Raw genomic sequence first — 27,777 nt, 5'->3', positions numbered from 1 at the left:
TGTTGAAATATATGTGCGATTTCGGTTTTGCCGGGCGGAATATTATATTTATTTATTTATTATAAAATCCGCCATCAAATAGCTTAACCTCACGCCTATACCGTCCAAGCAAATTTTAGAGAATAAATGACTGAAACTGTTTTGTTTGCCCTCTCATTTGGGTGCTAACGCGTCTTCACTCGGATAAGGTGGAAACTTGCCGGTATTTCCTGTTTACATTGTTAGCTGTCAATGATTGGCTTGAAATTATCTAAACGTCATTAAAAGCGACACTGGTACAATTTACGCACAACCAGTAACGTTACAACTTAAGTAATGGTGGTGCAACCAAAATTTAGAAGACCTTTAGTTTGACACTAGCTACGTCGAGCGTAGGGTTACGGCAGACTTTACACCCGAACTTATGATCGGCTTTACGTGCTGCTGGTGCAGCCGACTGCAGGAGATGAGACCGAACTCAAAGCAAGAGACAAAGAGGGAGGAGTGAAGGGGAAGGCATCCAGCAGAGGATGTGACAGCACGTCTTTTATCCGTCCTGTTGGATGGTTCTGCTCTCTAACCCCTGGTGCAGAACAGAGACCCCGTCCTCCCCCCCCCCCCCCATCATCCATCTATCTATCCATCCATCACCTCTCGGTCCACCTCTCTTTGACCCGTCGTTCCCAAGTTAGAAGAGTCAAACTGACACCACACCAGCCGCACGATATCATCGCCGGACAGCCCGTGGACGGCTTCCAACGACGGTCGGCTCCGCGGTGCTCGGACCAGACGAGCCGTCGGCATCGCCGGCGTGACGGACGCGTGAACGAGATGCGTGGGAAACACGGCGTCGCCGGGGGCCGCTGGGTCCGAGGCCGTGTGACGGAGGTGGCGGGCGCCTCTGGCTGTCAACGGGATGAAGCCAGGGGGGAGACGGCGGTGTGGGTGTGTGTGAGCGGCCGTGGTGACAGTGGTCAGGACCTCTGTTGTTTTGTACGCTCGGCGCAGCTACAGCGCGGCTCCGCGCGTCAGCGAGGCCGAACGCGCGGCCGGGTCGAAGCGTGACGCTCGTGTCAGGGACTCAGGTCTCAGCGGTAAAGATAAGAGAAGGCTTTAAAGTGAGGAGCGAGGATGTGTATGTGGTGTGCTTAGAGACCGCAGACACACACACACACACACACACACACAGGAACTGTCATACAAAGACACACACACACACACACAGGCACTGACACACACACACACACACACACACACACTGACACACACAGAAACAGGAACTGACAAACACACAAACACAAACACCCGCACACACACAGGCAGTGACATATACACAAACACACACACACAGGCACTGACATACACATAAACACAGACACACACACTGACACACAGACACACACACACACACAGGCACTGGCATACACACACACATACCACAATCGGAGATGATTGGTTTATGCTGACCAAGATGCAATGATTCATTAGATATGGGGTAATATCAGACGGATGGATTTTGTATTTAAAACATCTTGTTGATTTGTAATCATGTGTTAACATTAATAATGTGTGAACTAGATATTTGGCTACACACTCCCTGATGGAAGAGGCTTTTCCATCAGTGAGGCTGGCCCAGATTAATATGCAAATAAGAAGTTGTAGATGCTGTTGTTAATAATCCTGTGTGGGTGGAATGCTACTGTACATCCGTGCAAGACAATATTGCAAACATTGAAGAGTCTGATGCGTTTGTTTTATTGACAAACACATTTGTGCAATTAGTGTGGGATTTTCCGTAGTTACTTTCATGTGGTCTGTGTGGAGATGCAAAATCTAAGAAGTTGCCCCAAAAATATTCCCAGAAAAGTTTTAAAGCACAATAATAAAGAAAATACAGGATCTCTCAGCATCTGACGTTCATCAGAAAAAACATGAAAGGTGAGGGAGACGGCAGGATTGTGTTTCATGTTCCCACCGAGAGCGTCCTTACGACGAGTAGCAGGAAGCACTCAACCATTAATGGAAGAAGTGACTGCAGCAGATGGGCTATAGGGCTGACGGCGGGATGAACAACTGCAGGATTTCGCCAAACTCACTGAGAGTCCCCATTGAAACGACGCGTAAACGTGACGTATACAGACGCAGGGGAACGCACGAAGGTCAACCACGAGGATGAAAGAGAACGTTTTTTATTTTAAATTTAGGCGGCGGTTGACAGAGACAGATTTGCCCGGTGAGACTCAGCAGTCAGACGGCACAAGCACAAACACACGTTAGCACGCACACGCACACACACGCACACGCACACACACACACACACACACACACACACACACACACACACACACACACACGCATTCCAGGGTGTATTACAGTTTACATGGAATCCAAAGCACGGTACACAGCACATCTCAAACAGGCAGTGAGTGACACCACCCACTCAAGGTTTATGATCTGGTTGAGTCCTCTTAAGTCCCAGGTGGAAGTCGTTTGGGATGAAAGCGTTTCCTAAATAACTCAATGTCGATGGAGTGCTACTTCAGTGGACAGATGGAACAACTATATATATATGACTGTACCTCAACCTGCACTTGTCTTTTATTGCACATCTTTGCCTCGGTTTGTATCATTTTTATGCTGCCCATCTGGCACCAAAAGCCCTCTTAGCCATCCCAGAAGACACGGAATCCCGCTCATGCTCTCGTCCTCTTCAGTGTGGATCTTAAATCTTAAGGGAAGCCGCTTAAACCTCAACATTTTCCTAAAAATAGTGTTAATGTGTTCATTATCATTATTATTTTGTTCATCTATCAGATGATTCATGGAGGCGAGGGTTCCACCCTACTCAGGTATGATCGCAGGTAGACTACGGACATTGGGGTTGGAACCCAGTACCTCATGTGTCAAACCCCAAACACCAGAAGACCATTCCCCCACCCTTGCTTTTCCTCTCCGTTGAAGAGACTGTCAGGAGTATGAGCCGTGACTCGCTGCCGTTGAGCTGTGTGTGTGTGTACGTGCGCGCAGGTGAACGTAGCCGTGCTATGCATCACTGCACACTTCATGCAAACGTGATCTCAATGCTTAAATATATATCCATAGAAATATATGCTGCGCCCGAGACCGCATGAGGTCCGGAACGGGGTGTGTAAATCCGGCGCTGCTGACACCATCGTGAGGACACAGTAAAACCAGAGGCCGGCGGTGAGCAGAGTCATCTCTCCTGTCCTAGTTCTACGAACCACGTGGAGGCACAAAATGTCCTCTCTCTCTCTCCCTCCCTCCCTCTCCCTCTATGTCTCTTTCTCCCCCCCTCTCCCTACAAAGACATTCATACGCTGATTTAATACCAGCACAAGCAACACCTGCTCGACAAGTGTTGATTCCATTAGGAGAGAGAGGCGACAGATTCTCCTCCCTGCCTGCACGTGTGTGTGTGTGTCTGTGTGTGTGTCTATGTCTGTGTCTGTGTGTGTGCGTGTGTTCCTGTGTGTCTCTGTGTGTATGTGTGTGTGTGTGTGTGTGTGTGTGCGCCCACTGTGAAGGTTGTTTGTGTGACAAGGCTGTGGGCAGATGTCCTCATATATTCCTCTAGCCTCGAGAGTGTGTGAGTCTGAGTTATGTGGGCTGCATACCATGCAGATCATGTGTATCGGGGTTCGAACATTACTGCTCAATACTGATGGGCTATTCTTATTTTGAATCCAACCAAACCGAGCATATCTTATCGTTAAACGTCGGATCCCAGAACGACTGTCTGGCCTCCTTGATCATATATCGATGTGAACTGGTAATGAGAACTTATCCACTAAACACGCTTTGTTGCCGGGTGAATATCAGCCAATTGACTCAGGTCTTGCCGGACAGTAGATTGGATACATTCAACATTGACAAGTAAACGTTAATGCATGAATATCACAAGCATAAACTACTGTATCGATTTACATTTAAAATCAGGGCTCTTGTCAGTTTCCTGCCAAGAACACGTCTACGAGTGATGACAGTGTGTTGACATCCTGTTATCTCATTATGCCATTCATCTGACGACATTTCAATGTGCTGATAATGAGCATGAACATGCACAGTAACAACATATATATATCTATATGGTAGTCTTGCTTTTCCAAAGGGTGTGTATTATGGGGTCTCCAGGGGTCAGAAGTCCACTGATTGGAAATTGAGACCCAAGGAAAATGTTGGGGGGGTCTCTAGAATCTTTTTTCAAGATATACTGTCACTTGCAATTGTCACGAAATATGTATTTTTATGTAGTATGCATTATTCAAAGAGCAACAACACAGGTATTAATAAACATGAAAAGGCTACAGATGAATATTGTTGTGGTGTTTCCTATTATCTCCATTGAATACCCGGTTTATTTCCGGTCTTACTTGGGTGGCGCTGTTTCAAATGCTCCGGAACCCAAACTTTGCTGAGTTTTGAGACACAAACGTATAAGTGTCCGGAAAGCTGCCCCTCCTCTCGGATGCAGCCATCACCGACTGTTACCCGGACGAAGCTCCGCCCACCACACACGCCTCGCCACCGGTGTCTTTATGACGTCACCAAAACAACATAACTTCAGAGCTGCAGACGCATGGGATTCTACACCTGTGTTCTCCCAACGGCGGTCTTATTTTAGAAACACCGCCAAAAATGTTCAGGCTCGCTATTTCGAGAAGCCCGGCATGTTTTTCCCCCAAGGTCACTCAAAAGTAGTTTTAGACTTTAGCTACCGAGGAAAGGGTCTCTCCGTGTCAGCGGCTTACAGATAGACCGCTGTGGAGGGCTTTAACGACGGGCTGGGCAGGTCGGTACGGTGGGCTTCAGCTGTGACTGCAAAGTGGAGCAGCATGGAGCTCCTGTGACAAAGACCTGCTTCAGCACGACGACTCCACAGCGCTCTGAATAACACACTGACACACAGATAACACACTGACACAGCAGTGAGGTCGCATTCACCGCAGAGAGATACAGAGCACGGGGGGGTTTACACACTTGCGAATGCCTACCCTGGATTCCCACAGGAGTACCCCGATTTAAATTGCCAGTACCCGGGGAGTTTTCCCCCCCCAAGGGGATGCAATAGAAAAATATCTCCCTCCATTTTAGTTTTTCCCGCTCTAACCTGCTGACCTGGATTCGTCATCCGGAGAGACGTTCAAATAGGATACTAGGAGAAGCCCCTTTGCCTCTCAGAGCCCATGATGCCCACAGGTCTTACCCACAATCCTCTGGTTTATCCCAGCCTCGTCCCGCTGCCCGGTGGCAGTAAAATGTCCGTCCCCAGAGTATTGACAGATCTCAGCACACAGGATTACTGCAAGGCAGCGTCACAGTTTCCACCTAGAACGGCATTGTCTTTTTGTTCACACCACAAATTGGTCTAGCTTGACGATATTGGAACTGCTCATTTGCCTCGATTAGAAATTAGTTAAAAGACGAACCTCTGAGGTGTTGTCTGGATCGTGGAGGATTAGATTTGAGTCCCTTCTGTGTACATTCATTACAACACTCTATAATGTTGGCCATATATTACTCTGCGCTGATGTTATGATCTAATCAGTCCACTGCACACACAGCTACTTTGCAGTATTTATATTCTTTTCTACATTCACATTTTTGAGTTCTCCTGATTACAATCGACTGCTCTCACATTCATACGTTTGGGTGTGTAACAAACCAAACCACTTGCCACTTGTTTTTTTACTTTTTTTCCTGGAATCAAATCCTCCTGGATTCACACTCCCTGATTGAGGCTGGGATAACAAGTCAATAACTGAAGTCTGAAGGTGAGCCGGTGTGTCAGAAAGAGTTAGGCACGGGTAAAATACTAGGAATGGAAGGGTCACAGGAAGCCAGCGGCTGTGAGAGCTAAAGAAATAAATAAGACAGAGCGAAAGATGGAGGTAAGAGAGCTTCGAATGATTGAGTCTCGCTCCCTCTACAGCCATGAAAGAACGATGGAAGATGAATCAAAGTCATCTTTGTGTGTGTGTGTCTGGTGTGTGTGTGTGTGTGTGTGTGTGTGTGTGTGTGTGTGTGTGTGTGTGTGTGTGTGTGTGTGTGTGTGTGTGTGCGTGCGTGCGTGCGTGTGTGTGTGCATGCGTGTGCGTGTGAGTGCACAAACCAAAGTTGTTGAGTGAGAATGAATGTGTGCATGTGAATTTGCGTGAGTAAATATATTCCCATGCATGTGTGTATGTGTTTGAACAAGAGTGACAGTGTGTGCATGTATGTGTGTGAGCACGTGTGTGGTGTGCATGTTTGTGTGCGTATCTGTGTTTGAGTGTACATCTTGATGTGTGTGTTAGAGTGTGTTTGTGTGTGTGGTGACTGTGTGTGGTGACTGTGTGTGTGTCTGTCTGTTTGAGTGACTGCGTGTGTGTGTGTGTGTGTGTGTGTGTGTGTGTGTGTGTGTGTGTGTGTGTGTGTGTGTGTTGACTGTGTGTGTGTGTGTCTGTTTGAGTGACTGTGTGTGTGTGTGTGTGTGTGTGTGTGTGTGTGTGTGTGTGTGTGGCTGTGTGTGTGTGCGTGCGTGCGTGCGTGCGTGCGTGCGTGCGTGTGCGTGTGTTTGTGTGCGTGTGATAGTCAGTCAGGGGTGAGCTGACAAAATGCCCCCACCCAGGAGATCCGCTATCCCCCTGGGGTGTCAGGGTGGGGGGTATCATGGTGGGGGGTATCATGGTGGGGGGTGTCAGGGTGGGGGGTGTCAGGGTGGGGGGTGTCAGGGTGGGGGGTGTCAGGGTAGGGGGTGTCAGGGTGGGGGGGGGAGACGCACAAAATCTGCCTCAGCAAAACAGAGAGCGGGGGTGATCAATAGCAATACCCTTACTTTGTGTGAGTGTGTGTGTCAGCGCGGTGTAATTATTGCAGCGTAGGTCATACTGCAGCCCTTCTATGTTTGGCCTTCACTGTACCTTCACTGTACCCAGGTCTCTGGCCCCCAATCTGTTGGCCGCTGGACGGGGGATACCTCCGAGGTCAACGTAAGACAGGCCGTTTGAGTGAAGAGACAATCTCTTCCCCAGACACCTTTTAAAGTATAGATTGAGCGCAGATATTGATTGTGGTAACCTCAAGTGGCCGCGCGATTGGGAGAAATACCTGATCTCAGCACATTTGTGATTTTGAGATATTGCCTCTCGGATCCCTTAGCAAGTGCGGCGGTCCCATGGAGGGAAAACGTTTGAAATGAGTGTGCAAAGGGAACACTCGATGACACGCTGGAAAACATGTGAATAAGCAGAAAAAGCAAATGGTAGCAATAATAGTTTGGCTGTTTTTAAACTGCATCAATACAATTTGTATGTATAGAATATCAAGATTGATGACGATGGTGTTCAAGCAAACAGTTAAATATATATATATATATATACAGTATATATATATATATATATATATATATATATATATATATATATATATAGAACCATTGAAGTGAAGTATATCTGCAGAAAAGCTGCCTCACTTCATTCCGTGGTTCGGTCGGTCTGGATCCTTGAGAGTCAGAAGAACAGCCAGCTCCTCAAGGAGGGGAGGTGGAACCAAGACCACGCATGAGAGCCAGAACCTCCCTGCACCGGCTCAGAACCAACCCCCGGAAATCGATAACGCGTGGGGAACGGGCGTGAGGAGGAGGAGGAGGAGGAAGAGGGACTGGAGGAGGAGGAGGAAGAGGAGGAGGAGAAGGAGGAAGAGGAGGAGGAGGAGGAGGAGGAGGAGGAGGAGGAGGAGGAGGAAGAGGAGGAGGAGAAGGAGGAAGAGGGGGAGGAGAAGGAGGAAGAGGGGGAGGAGGAGGAGGAAGAGGAGGAGGAAGAGGAGGAGAAGGAGGAGGAGAACATGAGGCAGACCCAGAGGTGTCCCGAGCCATGAGTCAGGTTGTTCTCAAACCTCCCCCAGCCCCCCCCTACACCATCCCCCATCCCACCTCCCCGCTACACCCTTCTCCACCCCCCCCCCCCCCCCCCCCCCCCCCCCGCTCCGATAGCGAGATGAACAGGGCAGAGACTCAGTGCCCAAAATGCCAGGGTTATTTAAAGTCCCACTAGGCGTCAGTGCGGGGAAGAGATTCATCTCTCGTGTCCGTGCTCACAATACAAAGGGAGCCGGTCGTCCAATTTAGCCAATTTGGGCGAGCCCTGGCCCGGGTGTTTGATGGTGTCCGGGGGACTCGGCAGAATGGGAGAAGGCAGCACTTTGATGTTCAGAGGCAGCCCGTTAAAGTATTCAGGTTGACTTTGATAAAGCCCCATTATAGTTTCTCGTTATCTCTTTTCCGTCTCGCTTTCCGTACTTCCTTTCTCACTCTCTCGCTCTCTGTGCCCCCGCAAATGCGCACACGCACACGCACACAAACATACTCCTGTTATCCTGATAGTCTCTCTCTCTCTCTCTCTCTCTCTCTCTCTCTCTCTCTCTCTCTCTCTCTCTCTCTCTCTCTCTCTCTCTCTCTCTCTCTCTCTCTCTCTCTCTCTCTCTCTCTCTCTCTCTCTCTCTCTCTCTCTCTCTCTCTCTCTCTCTCTCTCAGACACAAAGGCGCTCCTGACAAAACAAAACGAGGACGGCGTTGATGGAACGGCAGCGGGGGAAATATATGCAAATTACATCTTGAATCCAAGCCTTCAATCAATTAGGCAACACGTAGGTTGACACGCATCGGCCTACCTTCAACCTGGAGGACGTACCTCCAGCCGCCGATAAAGTGTGGAGTGGAGAGGGGCTGGTCGGCACCGACGGAACGAAGCAGAGGCTTTAATCGCACCGCCGAATGAACGATTTGTCAGGAAATCGCAGAGGAAGGTCGCTGCTTCACAGGGCTGCCAACGGAACAGCTCGCTAGCCGCTGCTCGCCACTATCTAAATTGAAAAGCGTATTTATACCAACCTGGGGATCAGAAGCTAATGGAGGCGGTCATGCATCAATTGAGTTACATAAAAATGTCAGTCGGAAAAAAGGTTGGGAAGATAACTGCGTCCCTCTTTAAAAGATTTTTAATTTTCTCAAATTGCTCTTTTTGCGTCAGTGTCGAGCGTCACACACGTGTGTGTGTGTGTGTGTGTGTGTGTGCGTGCGTGTGCGTGCGTGTTGGTGTGCGTGCGTGCGTATGTGTGTGTGTGCATGTGTATGCGTGAGTGTGTGTGTGTGTTGGTGTGTGTGTTTGTGTGCGTGTGTATGCGTGAGAGCGTGCGTGTGTGCATGTGTATGCATGAGATCGTGTGTGTGTGTGTGTTTGTGTGTGTGTGTGTGTGTGCGTGTGTGTGTGTGAGAGCGGTTGTGTGTGTGTGTGTGTGTGTGTGTGTGTGTTGGTGTGTGTATTTGTGTGCGTGTGCATGTGTGTGCTTGAGAGCATGCGTGGGTGTGTGTGTGCGTGTGTGCGTGTACGTCTGCATGTGCGTGCCTACATATACGGGCATGCCGCCACTGGTGGTGTTGCTGTCGGCGGGGTTGGGGGCGTGTCGCGCGCGCGGGGGGGGTTAATCAGACATCAGAAGGGGGCATTAGCGGGGCGATGTGTGGGGAGAGCTGGATCAAATGAAGATCTCACCCGGCTGTAATGAAGCGCCGCCCGCTGGCGCGCTAGGCTAATCATCCCCGCCAACTTCTGCAGATTGCTTGGGCTAAGATTGCTCCGAGCTCAATCCGTAATCACAATGGGGGACGTCAGAGAGTTGGCTCTCTGGCCGGGCCGCTGTAATGTTGCGTGCGTTCCGTTGGCTCGGCCCGGTCTCGTGACGACGCACCCTTCAAGGGCTTGATGGGTGAATGGGTGAATGGATGAATGGGCTCGATTCGATGTTGGGAATATAATAAAAAAAGTAAATGTTCGGAAAAATCGACTTTGAGTAGAATCCATTTACATTTACATTAAGGGCGTTTTAGCAGATGCTTTTATCCATCGTGACTTACAATAAGCACATTGGTCAGAAGAAAGAGAATCAATATATCGCTGTCGGTACAGTAAGGATGTTCATAGGACCCAGTACCAGGCACTAACAATCACTAGGTTAACCCGTTCTCCATGTACAAGATAGCTAGGATAAGATGCTACAAGATGCTTAGTTCTATTTTTAAGTGCTAGGACGTACAACATACAATAAGCACATGGTACAATCTGAATTGATTCCCGACCACAATATTGTACATTTTGGATACAGAGATACAAACTACACAATAAATACCGTATGCAGAAAAGCCAGAACAGTTTTTTTCAGCACTATTCGGTTGAATTTACTATTCAGTCTTCAGTGAATCAGAGTGACTCAGTGTTACAGTTTCAGTGTTGGAATGTAGTAAACCAGTATTAAACAGTGTCACTCTGAAAAGGCCCCCGAACGTACTGAATGAAATAAATAACCAACGCTTCCAAATTCCACATTTGCAGCACAGATAAAGTGAAGGGTAATTACTGCGGGCTTAATACCACATTAACACCACTCCGAGAGGAGACATCTTGTAAACAAATGTGCCTGAATATTTGGGCTGTGTCCTTGGTTGCTAGCACTTATTGCTCATTTACTGCCGTGAGGCACTGATCATTGCTGTCCTTCACTAAAAGTATAAGCACATATTGAGCTAATGCTGGTGACGTCATTGTAAATTATTCATTATTAAATGTATCAAATGCACCGCTAAAAAGGCTCCATCTGGACTTGGCCAATAGGACAAGGAGAGGGTTCATACAGGGTTCTGAAAAACATCACATAAAGTATAAAATATAAAAACCAAATCAGTGAAATAGAGAGTGATCACTAAGGCAGCAGAAGCCTGTATTCTGTATTTAATCACATGATAAACAGAACGATTGGTACGCACGCTGCATCCACTGAGGCCAGCCTGTGATGTCTCCATCCCTACCCCTAGGTCAGCTGGTCAGTCCCACCACCAGGTAAAGCCTTTAATACGACCTGATAAACCCCCTCGCTTCAGCACCCAAACCCTTCTCCCTGCCTTACGAAGATCCTCATCCCCCTTTTGAGACCGGGCAGCGAGGGTTCCTCTGCTGCACTGCATCGCAGCGCACGGCTCTGGCGCGCCTCAGCACTGCGTCAGGGGCGAGGAGCCCCAGCAGTCTGCCAGGCATCGCTTCAGGAGGTATCCATAGCCCTGGGCCAACACCTAGCGCGAGCGATAGCCTGAGCCCCGCTGCCAGTGTCATCAGTTAATACATATCTAAGCCCAGAACCCGATCCCTCCACGCCTCCTCCTCCGTCTACATTCAGGGTTATATTTGCAAGCTCTCCGTCGCCTAGGAAAGGCAAAAAAAGAACAACTCCTTCACCGAGCCTTTCCCCGGGCTGTTGGACGAGCAGTCGGGGCGTTGGGATGAGTCATACGGTCGCACGCCCCCCTTTACTACTGTCTATCATTCATGTAAGCTGAAAGCACACGGTGCAACCATCCCTCTCTCTCTCTCTCTCTCTCTCTCTCTCTCTCTCTCTCTCTCTCTCTCTCTCTCTCTCTCTCTCTCTCTCTCTCTCTCTCTCTCTCTCTCTCTCTCTCTCTCTCTCTCTCTCTCTCTCTCTCTCTCTCTCCCTCCCTCCCTCCCTCCCTCCCTCTCTCTCTCTCTCCCTCTCTCTCTCTCCCCCTCTCTCTCTCTCATGGTGCAGTGCGTTCCTCCACACACACCGTTTGGGGAGGGAGGCGAGTCTTGGTCATGACAGAGATTGGGATTATTAGTTGGTCTAACGGAGTGGAGTCTCTCTGTTCATGTGACGGGGAGACGCAGGGTGGTTGACTTCAAGGTTTTCACAGACTTCTAAGAACCAGCATCTTCCTCACTTTCTCACAATGATGAAGGGAAGGGCAATCTGAAGTCTTACACCAGCAATAGCTATTTTAATGTACGAAATGTGCAATTAAAAATGGTACTTAGAACTGGGTAACATCCTATCCTAGCTATCTTTGTCTTCTAGGGGGAATGGGTTAACCTAGTGGATGTGCGCCCTTGGCCCTAATTTATATGAAGATCCTTACTGTACCGACTGATTCTCTCTCTTCTAACAAATGTACTTATTGTAAGTCGCTTTTGATAAAGCGACTTACAATAAGTACATTTGTCAGAAGAGGGAGAATGAGACATGAACGTGTGAATGCCAATCGGCATCATGAGCCTGGTAGGACCATACTACAGGCGGGTCACTGAGCCAGAGCGCGTCGGGCCTGGGGTGACTTGGTGGTGCTGAGGTATAGTCGGGTGGACTGCGACGCTGCGAGGCTTCTTCCCCCGGGGGGGAACAGAGTGTAGCAGCACCTACCGAGCCGCAGCACAGCTCCTCCTTTATCTGTTGTGCTGGCGAACGGCGACAGGTGGCAGCGCTGTTGTCCCAGCAGCTCCCCTGACGTCAACAGATTTCCTGCAGACTTGATGTTCTTCAGAGTGAATATACAGGGGTGGGATAGGGTGCACCAATCTCCCCGACGCCAGGAGAAGCCGGAGTCGTAAACAAAGTAATAACCTGAGACGTTATAGCCCGGGTTTGATCAGCGATGCTGCGTTTTGCTTTTTTTTTCCACAGCCCTTCTGCTACCAGACTGCACCCCCCCCCGAGGGCATGCTTTCACACACACACGCGCGTGCACGCACGCATTCACACAAAGACGCATGCAGACACACACACACGCGCACACACAGACACGCATACGCAAACATACACACACACGCACGGATATAGACACACGCACGAACGCCCCACATTCAGACAGACACACACACACACACACACACACACACACACACACACACACACACACACACACACACACACACACACACACACACACACACACACACACACACACACACACGGTGTGGTTGGTGAGGGGGCTAGGGATTAGTTTTTTAAGACCAGAGGCTGGCGGCTCTTTGAGGATGGCATCCGAGGGGGGAGAAGTCATGAGGTGAGACGCAGACAGAGAGACTCTCACTTCAAACGGCGGGAGGTGGAGCAGGCGGCGCGGACAAAGGACCAAAGAAGAAGAAATAAAGTCGTTTTCCGAGGGTGATTGAGACCAGGCGGTGTGGACCTCGGTATTGATTCCCGATGCGGCTGCATTATGAATGCAATCGCCGCTAAATGTTTCAGAATAAGCCATGGCGTCGGACGGAACACACCTTTTCCACGAGGGCCAAAGAGATGAATTATAGACATTGCGCTTCCTTTTCGTTCACCTGCATGCGCCGCTTCCCTCCGGAGCCACGCTGACGCTTGGGAAGCGCCTCAACGTTCCCCCGTATCCTGTCGATCCCCCCCCACCAGTCGACGCCACATCGCCGGCCCCGGCGGCCTCCAGGTCAAGCGTCCCGCGATGACGTACGCCCACGCACGCAGCCTACTCTCTCCGTGACCAAAGGGGGGCACGGCTGTCTCCGTTCAACGCCGACGTCTCGGTTGTCCGAGCGGCGTTTGTTCTGCGTCGCAGGCCGCGGGCGAGCCACCATTACCCCCGCCGCCGACTCAGTCTTTATTCTACATGCAAATCGCAAACAAACCTCCCGTCTCTCTCCACAGAACAGTGGAGGCAGTACAGAAGGATGAATGGGGGCGGAGGGGGGGGGGCGGGTGGTCCTATTCAGTAGTTGTTCCAGTCCTGACACTCGAAGGTTCAGTCCCAGCCCTTGACGGAGCGGTGCTGCTCTTCGCTGTGTGTTTGTCCCTGCACCGGCAGTAATTAGCAGTGTGCGTGTTCATGTGTCTTTATCTTTGTGTGACTGTATCTGAGTGTGTGTCTGTGTGTATGCATCTCTCTCTCTCTCTCTCTCTCTCTCTCTCTCTCTCTCTCTCTCTCTCTCTCTCTCTCTCTCTCTCTCTCTCTCTCTCTCTCTCTCTCTCTCTCTCTCTCTCTCTCTCTCTCTCTCTCTCTCTCTCTCTCTCTCTGCTGGTGCCCTTGTATGCATGTCCACAGACCATTGACATTTTATGAATACAGATAATCAACAAATGTGGATTGGGAGAGAATGGCTGCAGTAACACAAGAGTCTCGTTTTGGGTAGGCACGACGCCAACAATTACACACGCCCACGCCCACGCCCACACCCACACATACACCCACACACACACACACACACACACACACACACACACACACACACACACACACACACACACACACACACACAGTGGCATCTACAAAGTGCCTCTCTACAGACACTCTGTGACACTGCAGAAGATAACAAATAAATATACTTTTTTGTAAATATACTAGTCTGTTTGTTTACTACACACATATGTGCACACAGACACACACACACACACATGCACCCATTACATATGTATATTTTAGCGTGAACCAAATGTTACTCTTCAAAATCATATGCTATCTATATCTTTTAGTGAAAGAAGAAATAATGTTTCAAATTGAACTACGTTGATGATTGGTTGATTCAACATGTTGCCACTTGTTTTAATAATTTAATTAATTGAATAATGAATATGGATAGAAGATAATGTGAGCATGACTCAATCTACTCCTGGGAAGGTCAAGCCATTAACTGTCACAGAGATGTATCTTCATTCATTTCATGTGTTTAGCCACGAACGCACAGCTCATCAGCTCCAGTGTGTTTAGTCCGTTTACTCTGACTGTGTGAGCCTGAACTAGATGTGAGCTGGACACTAAATGAAAGCCTGTCTGCCCAGTGGAAGACAAATTCGCCTCAATTCTACCCAACGGTGTCTAGAAAAAAAAGAGTTTCTGCTCAATGGATATTAGATAGAGTAGAATCACAGGTAGAAACACGGCCATGGCCACGGCTCTGATTACAAAGTCCCTGTGCATCCCCTCACCATCCGAAACCCGAACCAAGTCCTTACCATATAACATACAGATATACTGTATATTCTCTCTCTCTCTCTCTCTCTCTCTCTCTCTCTCTCTCTCTCTCTCTCTCTCTCTCTCTCTCTCTCTCTCTCTCTCTCTCTCTCTCTCTCTCTCTCTCTCTCTCTCTCTCTCTCTCTCTCTCTCTCTCTCAAACATTTCCCTGGCTCTGCATCTTTCGGGGCTGAGGTTCTGGCAGTAGCCAGCAACAGCAGGCGGTGATGTGCGTGATTAATTGAGCTTGCAAGATGGGAAAAAATATACATAAAACTTCAGCAATGCGAGGAGACTTCTGCTGGTTTATTTGACAGGGGACAACAACATCCAAGCAAATGAACACCAAATTGACTTTCTGAATGTTTCTGCCTTTGGCCCGACAGCGATTTACAGAAAGGCATTTAAAACGTTCAATATAGGACCTTCTTAGAACTTAATTGACACATTGAACCCATTGGCCAGCATGGCCATTGGTTCAATGGTCCAAGGAAATGAAAACGTTATTCTGCATCCCTGGCCCTCAGTAATCATGGATGGAGAAGCAATTTGAGTCCAGGGGATTGCTGAAAGGAGGACTCTGTGGGAAGCCAATTTGAAAAAAAATCTTTTGCTTCTTTCGCAGGTTCGCTTCACAATACCATTTCGTGATGTCATCTTACACTCCCATCTTTCTGTGTGCAATCCTTCTTTGAATGTACTTATAAAGGGCATGTTTGACCACCTCAACAAGGTAGTTAAAACAGCTACTTAGCACAGCTCCTGATTCCTCATAACCCACCAACGTTATTTCTCTTGGAAAGATGAACTATTCAAAACCGACTCGATTTCGTGTGTTTCTTCCTTAAGCCGTTATTCAGTATCAAGGTCATGTGGTGGTGGGAGCGTCTCAAACACATGCTGTTCCACATGGTCTGCCTTCCACACAACAACACAACACGAGGCAGCAGAAGGAGAATAGGGAGCCAGCGTTTGGTTGTGCCTCCTCTCCTAAGCACCTCTGTGTGCCCTGTTGCAACGGCACAAGCCTTGGAAATCTGGGAGGGGGGGACTGACATAATCGGATGAGACAAGCCCAAGAAATCATTATTAGCTGTGCACCATGAATGAATTGTCGTGGGGGAGTTCTGAAAGCCTTCCAAATTGGAATGAAATACATTCGATTAGTGTCCCCCGTAGCTAAAACGCAGCGGGAATAGTCACGCCGGTCACTAGTGGTGTACCATGCCGTTACACCTAAAGCGCTGTGTCTTGAAACGTACCTTGAACTCATCGCAGGGTGGTTACCTTTGTGAGGAGGCACGGGCTGACGCTTTATTGACGTTGACACACGTCATTCTAAGCGTTTCCGTAAGATAATTTTCTCCGTAACCCCATCATGGTTTTGCCCTATATGGTCGTTATGAGCGATGCCATGATAGGATTGTCCTCGATCACAAATGCAATCTTGCCATTATCCATTAGATTAGCCTGATGGGAAATGTGATTGTGCTTCTCTGGGAATCAGGGCTTTGCTTTTAGCGGATGGGATGTAAACGCAGGAGCCTAATCTCCTGCCAAAAAAGCGGCTACAATACTTTGTGACCTGAGGGTCGTACCGTTAAAAACATTAGTTTTATGTGAAAAGAAAATGTCAGCCGTCAATTTCCGTCGTAACCTCTTACTGCCACGAAACCAAATATACGAGCGAGACCGACGACGAGTGTACACAAACACTCAAGCTTCACGGGGGACCTTGGGGACAAACGCTGGCACTGTGACAGAACGCACCCCGCCGAAGAGATTGCACGAGGTGAAAAACTGCAGCGAAACAAACACACGCACACACGCGCACACACACACACCTACACACACACACACACACACACACACACACACACACACCTACACACACATACACACACACACACACACACAGACACACCCACACACAGGTAGGACTCACTGCAGCCTAATCGGCCATAATAAAGTGAGTCAGCCTCTCTGCATGGCAGCAGAGGAATCACTCTGCCACCCTGGGCTAATGAAACAAACCCTGCCCCCCCCTACCCTATCCTACCGGGGGCGAGTCCTCACAGGATATAGTGTGTGTGTTTGTGGGGGGGGGGGGGGGGGCAAGCCTGCTCATTTCTGAGGAGGCTCTTAATGGTGTGGGACATCGGGATGCATCGTGAGTAAGACAGCAATAAATATATATATGAGAGAGAGAGAGAGAGAGAGAGAGAGAGAGAGAGAGAGAGAGAGAGAGAGAGAGAGAGAGAGAGAGAGAGAATGACAAAAAACGAGAACACGAGCGAGAAACAGAAGGAGCGAGAGACAATGGCGGGAAGCGGTACGGTGTACACGGCGTGGGAGCCAACGCACACAGGTTTGAGTCGGAACGCTTCCAGCATTATCTTGGGAGGAAATAAAACCAAACAAAGCCAAAACGCGTGCGTACCGAGCGACTGACGCAGGCAGCGGACGAACGCGGCACCGCTGACACACTCCCATAAACAACACTATTGTTTGGGGGGGTTTGGGGGGTGAGTCCGGGGGGAGGTGCGGTGGGGGGTGGGCGATGGTGGGAGGAACTGCGGCGCAGAGAGGGAAATAAATAACCGCAGCCCTGCTGAAGAGGGATTTCAGCAGGACTGGGCGACGAAGCCCCCGCTCAGAGGTCCCCCGGAATGGGGGGGCCTCTGAGCGGGGGCTTCGTCGCCCAGTCCTGCTGAAGAGGGATTTCAGCAGGACTGGGCGACGAAGCCCCCGCTCAGAGGTCCCCCGGAATGGGGGGGCCCGGGCACGCCGGATAAGCTGGTCGGTTCTCGTGTTCCCGGGGACCTCTGGGGTGGGGTGGTGTGTGGGGGGGGGTGGTATAGGGGGGTACAACGGCTCGGCTCAGGAGGTAGAGCGGGTTGACTCTCAACCTTCTGGTAACCTTCTTGTAACCAGAAGGTTACACGGGTTGTAACCTTCTGGTTACAACCCGTGTAACCTTCTGGTTGCAAGAAGGTTGACCAGAAGTTTGCAAGTCAACCCGTGTCGACTTGCAACACGGTGTCGAGGTGTCCCTGAGCAAGGCACCTCACCCTGACCGCTCCCCAAGAGCTGGCTGCCGCTCTGCGTGGTCGACTCCGAAGTTGCTTCGGATAAAGCGTCCGCTAAGTTCCCCTGAATGTAAATGGTACCGCGAAGGGGGAGGAGTCAGTCGGGGAGCGAACACGACCTCCACGGCGACACAACCGCCCAAGCCACAACCGACCTGACTAGAAGGAAGGCGAGGGATCTCGGGAGGGGAGAAGGAAAGAGCTGCAGCAGCAGAGAGAGAGAGAGAGAGAGAGAGAGAGGTGTTCGCCCGCAATGCAAACATACCCGCATCCATCTGCCGCCTCCCACTGCCTCACAGAGCCAACGGAGAGATAACGAGACGCGGCTATCGCCCGTCACCCATGAGCAAACACAGCTCCTCCTCCTCTTCCTCCTCCTCCCCCTCCCCCTCCTCCTCCTCCTCCTCCTCCCCCTCCTCCTCCTCCTCTTCCTCCTCCTCCTCCTCCTCCTCCTCCTCCCCCTACACCTCCTCCTCCTCCTCCTCCTCCTTCTCCTCCTCCTCTTCCTCCTCCTCTTCCTCCTCCTCCTCCTCCTCCTCCTCCTCCTCCTCCTCCTCCTGCTCCTCGTTCAGCAGATATGAGCAGTCAGGCGTCTCTTCGGAGATCAGATTGAAGACCGGCGATAAGATTAGATGTTGTGTGTACTGTGTTGTGCAAGCAATAAAAGAAGCGATAAGACCGATAAGGAATGCACTCCGTCGGAATATAACTCCTGGAAAACCCAAATGAGTAGAACCCGGACTCCAGCCTCGGGTTATCTCTCATTATTCGACCGCAGTAATTCTGTTTTATACTTTATTTTTGAGGGGGGCTTTTTTGGTCGATTCAGGGACAGTGCTCGGAGAGGAGAGAGTAAGGGCGTGTAGTGTACGACCACAGGTGGGAATCGAACCGGGGACGCCACATACACGCTGTACTGCCGACATGGTTCAGCGCACTCGCGGGTCAAATTTAGACCGCTATTAACGATGTTACACATGTAATGGAACAGGATGGACGGCCTTCGCCTTGCATTTTACTTTCACCGAAGAGCGCTTTGAGTTGAAGGCTTGACTCATGACTCAACCTGATCCGACATCTCATTTTACTGACTGTGAGAATCCTGCCCTGTGTTCGTAACACACACTCACACACACACACACACACACACACACACACTCCCGTTCCCCCCCTGTAGAGCTAAGAAGGGTCAGTCATTACAGGGAGAGTGTGAATCGGCAGCACTGCAAGAGAAGGGACCCCAGAACAGCAGGGGTGTTGGAGGGGGCTTTATGAGGATAGTCACTATGACACGTCAAACATTAGCAGGGCTACAATTTCCTGTTGCCGCATGTGATTCATGACGATGGTGATTGGATGAACGCAATCGTTGGAAGAGTCCAAAAACACACTGCACTAGGGGATTACAACACTGTAGTGGTACATTCTGTGTTTTGAAGTGGGTTTAACACAAACACACACACACACACACACGCACACACGCACACACACACACACTCACACACCAGTCTGACAGAGAAAATTAAATGAAAGTGCCAGTGCCTAAGGAAGTTTAGAATTGAAGGACACTGTTTCTACTGCATTTAATTTCTGGGAAAGAGAGTGACTTAGATTTGGATTTAGTAACGTATAAAACAAAACTCAATAAAGCACAGATAACCGCAGATGACATCACGTCTGGCTCTGACCAGCTTTGTTTATTCCGGGAATGGGAAAAGCACAGCTCAAAGCGACCAGTGTACAGAATCAAGTTAATGGGGAACGGCAGTCTTTGTGCAGCCTTTCTACTCTGCGTTTGTCAGCCAAACTAAATTCATGAGCTGGAGAATTAGCGTCTTGCTGCTTCTATACAAATCAATTCAACAGAACTTAGCCGTCGCAAATCCAGGCCGAACAAAAGGATTGAGAAAGATTCACAACACCGAAGATTTCTGCCATTTAATGCAACCATGATGGAAGCCAACAGATTATCTTCATATTTCAGTAGTTAATCTACCTTCTGTCTTTCTTGTAATTTAAGCAATTAACAAATGGACACTTTCAGGTCAGAAGACTTTGTTTTCAGTGATTAAATTCCCGACTAGATAACTATTGCCTCGTCACATCTCTAGAGACGTGGGGATCATCTATAAAGGGGAGAGCTAAACCGCGATCCTATTTTGAATCAGGAAAATAACGATCGCTTAACCACAATGCAATTCCATGTCTAACCACAGATTATTTTCTAATTTTCTCCTTGAGCATTCTCCTCCCCAAAGTCAAAATACTCTAATCAAGTCTAACTACTTTCCTTCAACAGTATCTTTATTTGTCTCAGTCCATCGGTTGGCCTAATTCACTATTTACTAGCCCCCTCCCTCCCTGTCCCCAATGTGTCTTAAAATAAATGGAAATAATCTTGAAAGATTGCCTCTCTTATTCTGCCAACCTGACTATCTTTAGAAGCATAATTACAGAAGATGGAGTAGTCGAATTGAACAACAAAAGGAGTCTCTGGCCATTTAAATGTCTGTGGTCTTCTTCAGTGAATGACTTTGGGAGAGAGAGAGAGAGAGAGAGAGAGAGAGAGAGAGAGAGAGAGAGAGAGAGAGAGAGAGAGAGAGAGAGAGAGAGAGATATGAAAAACTTTGAGGAGAAACCAAAGCGATAGCAGTTTGGGCGCTGCTGACTTTGTCACTTCACCCTCTGGATTCCAGGGGTCGATCCTTTCCGTTCAATTTCCCATTTCCAGTATGAAGCCATTTCAGCTCCATCTCGCAGACTTTCTTCCTGTGCGTTTGACCCCCCGAAAGCCCATTTTGGTTCTAATCTCAAACACCATTAAAGTAATTTGAGATTTGTAGCACAGTTGGAGGTTGCCTGGTGACTGAGATCACTCAACGTCTCATAAAGATTATGGTTTTGTTATTAATGGCTGAAATGGCCCATGGTGGGGAATGTGGCTGTGACACTGAAAGTGATGGATATAGTGCCGTGTCACATGGTTATGATAGTGAAAGATATTCAAGAGCGAAAGAAGGAAATATCATCATCGTCATGCTTTCATGACACATGGCTAATACTGGGGCTAAAAGCCCTTGTCTTGCAACAGAACCATAAATAGTTTGATTGAGATATAGATAGATGGTTATTACGTCTTGGGCTGGTTCAAGCTGTCAGTACATATGAGCTCTTTTGAATTTCCTCAAAAGAACTGCAAAACACTTACACATTTCTTTATTAAACTGAAAGTCAGACTGTGCATCAAGAGAATCAACAGGAACAAGAATATCCCTTGCTAACAAAGCCCATAGTTTTCACAATTAGTTGAAAACTCATTAAGATCATTCAACCTCTTTATCTGCACTGGTTCTAAACAGTTAATGTAGACTATTAGTATTCCTCCCTGTATATTTGCCTGAACAGAAAAACGTTATCAACAGCTTCAAAGAAAAATCGTGATGTGCTAAAATCACACTTTAACAATAAATTAAAAGTGGTGGAAAATACCCCCAATTATAATTACAAACACAACAGCAAATGAATATCCATCTCCAATCTCGGACCGTTTATTTAATTTCACCCTACTAAATCCAGCCGCACAAAACAAACAAGCTCACTAATTAAAAACCCACAGGTGGTTCAACTCAAGAGAAAATGCAAACTTTATTCCTTCACATCCACATGAGCATTGTGAAACCCCTTAACTTGTGTATTTTCTTTCAAATCCATCCTATTCCCTTTTCATTTCCTCTCCACCAGTGAACAAGGCCGCATCCCGGGATCAGAAGGGGAAACATGCTGACAATCCCCGGGTGGACGAAGCAGCATCTGCTGCTTCTGACACTCCTCGCCTCCTTAAACAGCTCTGAACACAGGCTACCAAACGGGGGGGGGGGGGGGGGGGGGGGAGTCAGAGGGGAGGGGGGCGACTGGGAGGATGGGGGGGGGAGTCGGAGGGGAGGGGGGTGGACTGGGAGGATGGGTGGGGGAGGGTGTTTGTTCCCCCCTTCCGTTCCTTGCCCTGGTGAGTAGGGTCAGGGTTGGGGGGTTTGGGAGTGTATGTGTGTGTGTGTGTGTGTGTGGGGGGGGGGGGGGGGTGGGCTTGTGGTGCTTGGCGTGAAGCTAATCTATCAGTCCAGAAGTCCCCGAGATCACTGTACCCCAGAATGATCGAAAAACACGACAACAACAACTACGTAGCACAAACGAATAGACACACATACTCACGCGCGCACACACACACACACACACAGACACACAAACATTCTTTCATTCCCTTGTGTATGAGAGGGTACACTCTGAAACAAACGGATCGTACAAAGTTTAAAAAAGCCCTGTCCTTGTTGGTGATGCTGAACAAAAACAGCTCCGGTCAACACCTCTCCCTTGGCTTTCTGCTTTGTTTTGGTTCGATTTTCACTTTTGCAACTCCTACATCAAATTAATATTCTTTATTGTTTGAGTGCCCCGAGTGGGAGCCGCCTTTAAAACAACGAGCTTGTAGAGCCGCCACAACCCCGAGCTCGCCACACGTTTAGAAGAAGAGTCTTTAGAAGTCATTGCACGAGCACCGCACAGATAAATGTGATCTCTGCATTTGACCCATCAGCAGGAGCGGCAACTCAAGGTCTACTGCCGGTGCCTTGCTCAAGGGCACGGGCAGAACTATCAACCTCAGCTGTACGTCTTTTGCTGTGGGACGACACTGGAGCAGCCTGGATGCAACCCACATGACCGTGGGGTGAAAACGTACACATTCCCCACCCGACGGAACGGACCCCTCGCCCCTAACCCCAGGGATTCAAACCCAGGACCCCCACCAACATCCTCTCATAGGGCATATTCACACCAGGAAAGGCCTTAGTTCGATCTCTTTTTGTCCGGACCAAAACGCAATGATTATTTTTTGGTTTGGTGCGGTTTCTTTTCACATTGCAAATTTTTTTGTTGGTGACATTTCGTCTCCTCTTCGCTACATGTTGAGCCACGGCTCATTTTTAACTGGCCTGATAACGTGATGCCGGTCTGATGTTGCGTGACGTTGATCTTTGAATTTACCGCACAAATCAAACAATATGAATGAATAAACAAGCAGCAATGGGAGTCTGTTGCGTCCAAAAATGCATAATATTTTTAGAACTGGGTCGGACCGTGCGCGGTCGCTTTCGGTCACATCTCAAGCGAAGTTTATTACACGGGTCTTCTCAATGCCGTGGAACGCTCCGTTCACTTGCATGGGTAGTAGTCCGGTAACTTGTCAACCCCAGCGTCTTCGGTTGCTAAGCGACGGCAACGAAGTTTGGCGGACTATTTTACTGCTGATCAACGGTACGAATGCTGGTAACGAATAAATTATGAAAAGACACACCATGTGAAGTTATTTTTTCGTTTTGGCAAGTAGCCGGGTAATAAGCGGGATAATGTATAGAACGTCGCCGGTCATTATCGAAAATAAGGTCTTGCTTCAGGGCGAAGCAAGAGACCACCGCTGCGCGTCGGTGTACTGTTCGCCCTGTCAGGGCTTATTTTCCCGATAATGACCGGCGTTCTATACATTATTCCTTACATAAGTATTGACCAGAGTAGGCCTAAGTAACAAATGTGTGCAAAGTTACACAAAAAAAATGTTGGGTTGAAATCGGGCTCGGGCTCATAATTAAAGTTCCGACAGAACGTGCACGGGCTCGAGTCGTGTCGGCCTTGAAAATGAAACTCCCAGGTCACATGACCAGTACCAATATTTTTTTCTAGCAGAAACACTGATTCACACCAGCCCAAAAGGTCCGCACCAGCGTTCTTTTTGGTTTTGTTTGAACCAAACAAGGCAGGTGTGAATACGCCCTTAGTGACTGGATATGTGTACGCCTCGTGACCAATACGGGCACCACTTCCCGCCAGTGCTGCTGACGCAAATGCTAAAAACATGCACCTGAGTTTTCCCAACAGACTCATAGTAAATAAGCCATGACTCAGGTTAAGCACGGCTCATTCATTCACTGCCTGCTGCTGCCACCACACTGGTGGTGTTAGTCACCCTGACGTCAGACCTTAGAGGACAACATCATCACTGGTGGACCCTCTCTCTCTCTCTCTCTCTCTCTCTCTCTCTCTCTCTCTCTCTCTCTCTCTCTCTCTCTCTCTCTCTCTCTCTCTCTCTCTCTCTCTCTCTCTCTCTCTCTCTCTCTCTCTCTCTCTCTCTCCCCTGATTCTTCGGTACTATTATCTCCGTAAGCTATGTAAATTATATTCAATCCATGTATTTATCTAACTCTATTGCCATAGAGTACGGCCTATGTATTTATTTCATCCCTGAGAAACTAAATGAAAATGGTCTTCATCCTAAGCATTCTAATGCAGTATTATTAATCTCCTCTTACTTAAATATATTAAAATATGCATTCAAAGACTTTTCTTTTTTTGCCGTTGCTCTTAAAACAACCATAGATATTTCCCCCCTTCCTTCTCTTCTCGTTCCTCGCTGCTGTAATGCTTATTTGACGCAGTAGACTAATGGGACCATAAAGGCTCTCAAAGGGCTCCTATCTTCACAAAACAATGGTGCTGTGTGGAAGCCGGAGATGAGCGGGGCTCCCATTAATTCCCGTATACAACCCCTGTCAGCTTTATTGGCAGCCCGGACTTAAAAGCCTCCAAACCCCCCCCAGTAAAACGTACAGTCCTGCCACACTGGGTCAAGGAGAGGCCAAGGACCATAAGATTCACGATACGGCCCAGTGCCTCGGCCGTCAGACCCCCGCCCCCCCCACTCTCCCACTGCCCTAATGGGATCCGGGCTCAAATGGGATGGAAATGATGAGGTTTCAGGGCTTCCACTTACTGCCATGATTGCCAGAATTGTGTTTGACCTGAGAGATTAGCTGTGCCAGTACTCCATCCCCGGCTGCTAAAGACCCATTTATTGTGTACTATCTGGGACCCGAAGCTCCTGACGGTGTTTTAGATCCAGGTCATTAAGGAGCAGTCGGAGGAATGAGGGCGCCTTGCTCAAAGGTCTACAGGTAGACTGGTGGACATTGGGGATGGAAACCTTGAAACCCTTTCAGCTGGGACCCAAACACCCCGATACACTACTGAAGACCATCCTGTGCCACAAGCCAATCCGACGGAGGCATGACAACCCTATGTGGTCAATAACAGTTTCAATACAATCCATTAGGAGCAAACTGCTTCTTACTGGAGTGCATCTTCAGTATTGACAGAAAACCTGCAAAGCCAAATGATAAACTATAGATTGAATGATTTATTTTTGGTGTGTTCCTTCATCTATGGCATTACCTACAGACACATACATCTCAACCCAGGACATCAGAGCACCACACAACAGAAAAAAAACAAAAAAAAATCGTCTGTTACCTGCAGTGAAGTTGTAGCGCGCCGAAAATCCCACCGCCTCGAGTTCCCCATCGGTGACAAACTTTATCCACAGATAGCGCCCGCTACTCCTGATGTCGGGGGGGCTGTGCTGGCCGCAGTACCGGCCCATCACGGGGGAGAAGCCAAAGGGCCCATCGCGCACCTCGATGTTGTCAAACTTACACTCCCAGGAGGACTCGATGGAGTAGTTCTCCTCAAAATGGAGGTCGATGCACTGCCTTGGAGGGGCTGCGATGGGCGGGAAATGTGGCGAGAAACAATAAAGAATGAAAAAGCCATTACCGGGGATCAAAACGTCATTGGCCGAGTTGTAAATCACCCACACACTGACATTGATCAACACTCAGATCTGCTTGTGTTTTTAATCAGTATTCTTAACGTATTCAATAAGCCGCCGGCTGGTATTGACATGCAGTGTCTTGGGGTTCGCTAAGAGCCTACAGATTTGAGGTTGTGCCATGGAGGGCCATCTTGTTATGCGTTAACCTCATCCCTTCACGCTGATGAATCCAATAACCTGTCCTCTGTGTCCAAACGGAACGTCTAAACCCCGCCCACTTCCTCTTACGACCAATCAGACAACGGGAGTGGGGAGCAGTGACGGGGAAACGTTTTATTTCTCCTCCACTGTTGCTTCTGCCGCAGGTGGGCACTCACCTTCTAGGATGTAAACACACTCGGTCTCGGGGGGGTATTTGCTGGGGTAATTGGGTGACGTGAAGACCCCTCCGTCTGGCTCTTTCACCCAGGTACCGCACTGACCCACGGGCTTCACGCCTGAGTTGTTTTTCCCTGAAATCGAGTCAGGAAACAAAGTGAAAGATCAGTTCGACAAAGAGGCTAATATATGAGGCTTAGGGGGATAAACCTGGGTGATAAGGTGGTGCGTGTTTACCTGCCGTGTCCTTCTTTGTTGCCCCAGACAATCCGAGTAGGAGAAGACTTGCAACAACTGTGAAACGTGCACACAAACACACACAGACACAGACACGGACGCAGACAAGCGCGCGCGCGCACACAGACATGCGCACGCATACATACACGCACGCAAGCACAAGCAAACACGCACACATATACACACACAGACACACACAGTGGATGAAGTGCATTGATATGGATCACGTGCTCTTTCTTTGAAAGATAATCAAGTAAAACTATCCAATTAGTGCGTTTGGTTACAAAGCTCATCTTTAACTTTATCTTCAAGCTGTGAGGCTATTCTGACGACTCGTTTCGTCAGAATAGCCTCACAGCTCACAGCTTTTTTTTTCTCTAATAACTGTGGGGATATCGATCGATATCCCCACACATATTAGATGGGAAAAAAAGGCCCGTGCAACAGTGGAGTGAGAGACATGGTGGTTAGACAGGCCCCTGTCGTCAGAACATTATAAGAGAGCAACAAGAGGTCTCACCCACGACACAGTGGATCCCGGTGGATGTCTTACCGTGAAGAAAGCTGTTCCCATGTACCATGTCTGTTCCTTTCACAGAGGGCTGCAGACTCCACTAATTCCATTTAGATGAAGGAAAGCTCCAGGAGAAAACTATTGAAGATGAGAGTTCCTGCAAGACCTTTGGAGAGATGCGATCCGGATAAATAGAAAATAAAATGAAAAGGCAAAAGGCAAATGTACTCCTTGGGATAAAATGTTGAATTGAAAATGTACAAAAAATGTACTAATCGCCACTAGTTTCATATAAAACCAGAAACAGGTCTAAACACTCGCCCGATTTCCATCCAAACGTTTCCAATCCCCTTTGGTGCTTCTGATGCACGGAAACGAATGATGCTCCCGTCATCAGCCTTTCCTGATCGCTCCACCTTTGGGATATTATGTCCTAAGATTGGATATAGCCTTTTTCTTTATTCCTCTTCAGCCCTTGCAGAAGGACAGGGTTAGGGCATTCAAACGCATGTAAAACAGCACGGCATGCATGTTCCGTCTCCTCCTCTCCTCCACTCTTCTGATGAGTGAATAAGGATGAATCAGAGCCTGAGGCGATGGGTTGTCAAAGGGTGAACAAGTCACATTTCGCTGCTGCTCGTCGCCCTCTCAATGATTTCTGATGGCTCGATGGTGCTCCGAGAGCTTCTTCATTCTTCAGTCTACTGCAAACTGAAGGTTCCCCGGCTCCTTCAACAACCAGGAGTTAATGTGTTATCTTCCTCCTCCCCCTCCTCCTCCTCCTCCTCCTCCTCCTCCTCCTCCAAAGGCTAGTCGCTCATTCAACACGAGTTTGCCACACAGCAGTCCATTGCGCAAAGAAACCGCGTAATGTTCCCAAAGCGATGAAAACTTCCTTTACAAAAAAATGTTTTTTAAAAACAACGGTGGAATGAACTCACGCAGTGTCGCACAAAAAGTCAACGGAGCGGTGCGTCTCGACAATGTGGTCTGCGAGGATTTAACGCAGGATTCAACCGCTCTGTGGTCAATGCGCGACGGAAAATGTAAGGTAAGCAGAAAATAAGGCAGCGACAGAGAGGATGAAATATAGGGAAAGAGAGAGAGGGGG

General features: G+C 48.6%; 1 protein-coding gene across 1 annotated transcript; it reads right to left on the bottom strand.

Moving 5' to 3' along the window:
- Positions 1–413: 413 nt before the first annotated feature.
- On the bottom strand, positions 414–27,424 carry LOC115537190 (neuropilin and tolloid-like protein 1). Its single transcript, XM_030348915.1, has 7 exons — positions 26,706–27,424; positions 26,153–26,209; positions 25,915–26,049; positions 25,217–25,485; positions 12,238–12,352; positions 687–884; positions 414–436 (listed from the first exon to the last, which is right to left on the bottom strand). Exons 1-7 carry the CDS (start codon positions 26,731–26,733, stop codon positions 414–416), a joined length of 825 nt encoding a protein of 274 aa, XP_030204775.1. The 5' UTR covers positions 26,734–27,424.
- Between the last annotated feature and the right edge of the window lie 353 nt (positions 27,425–27,777).

The sequence above is a fragment of the Gadus morhua genome, chromosome 23, assembly GCF_902167405.1.
Source record: "Gadus morhua chromosome 23, gadMor3.0, whole genome shotgun sequence".
In the NCBI taxonomy this organism is placed as follows: Eukaryota; Metazoa; Chordata; class Actinopteri; order Gadiformes; family Gadidae; genus Gadus; species Gadus morhua.
This window is presented reverse-complemented; position numbering and strand designations above follow the sequence as displayed.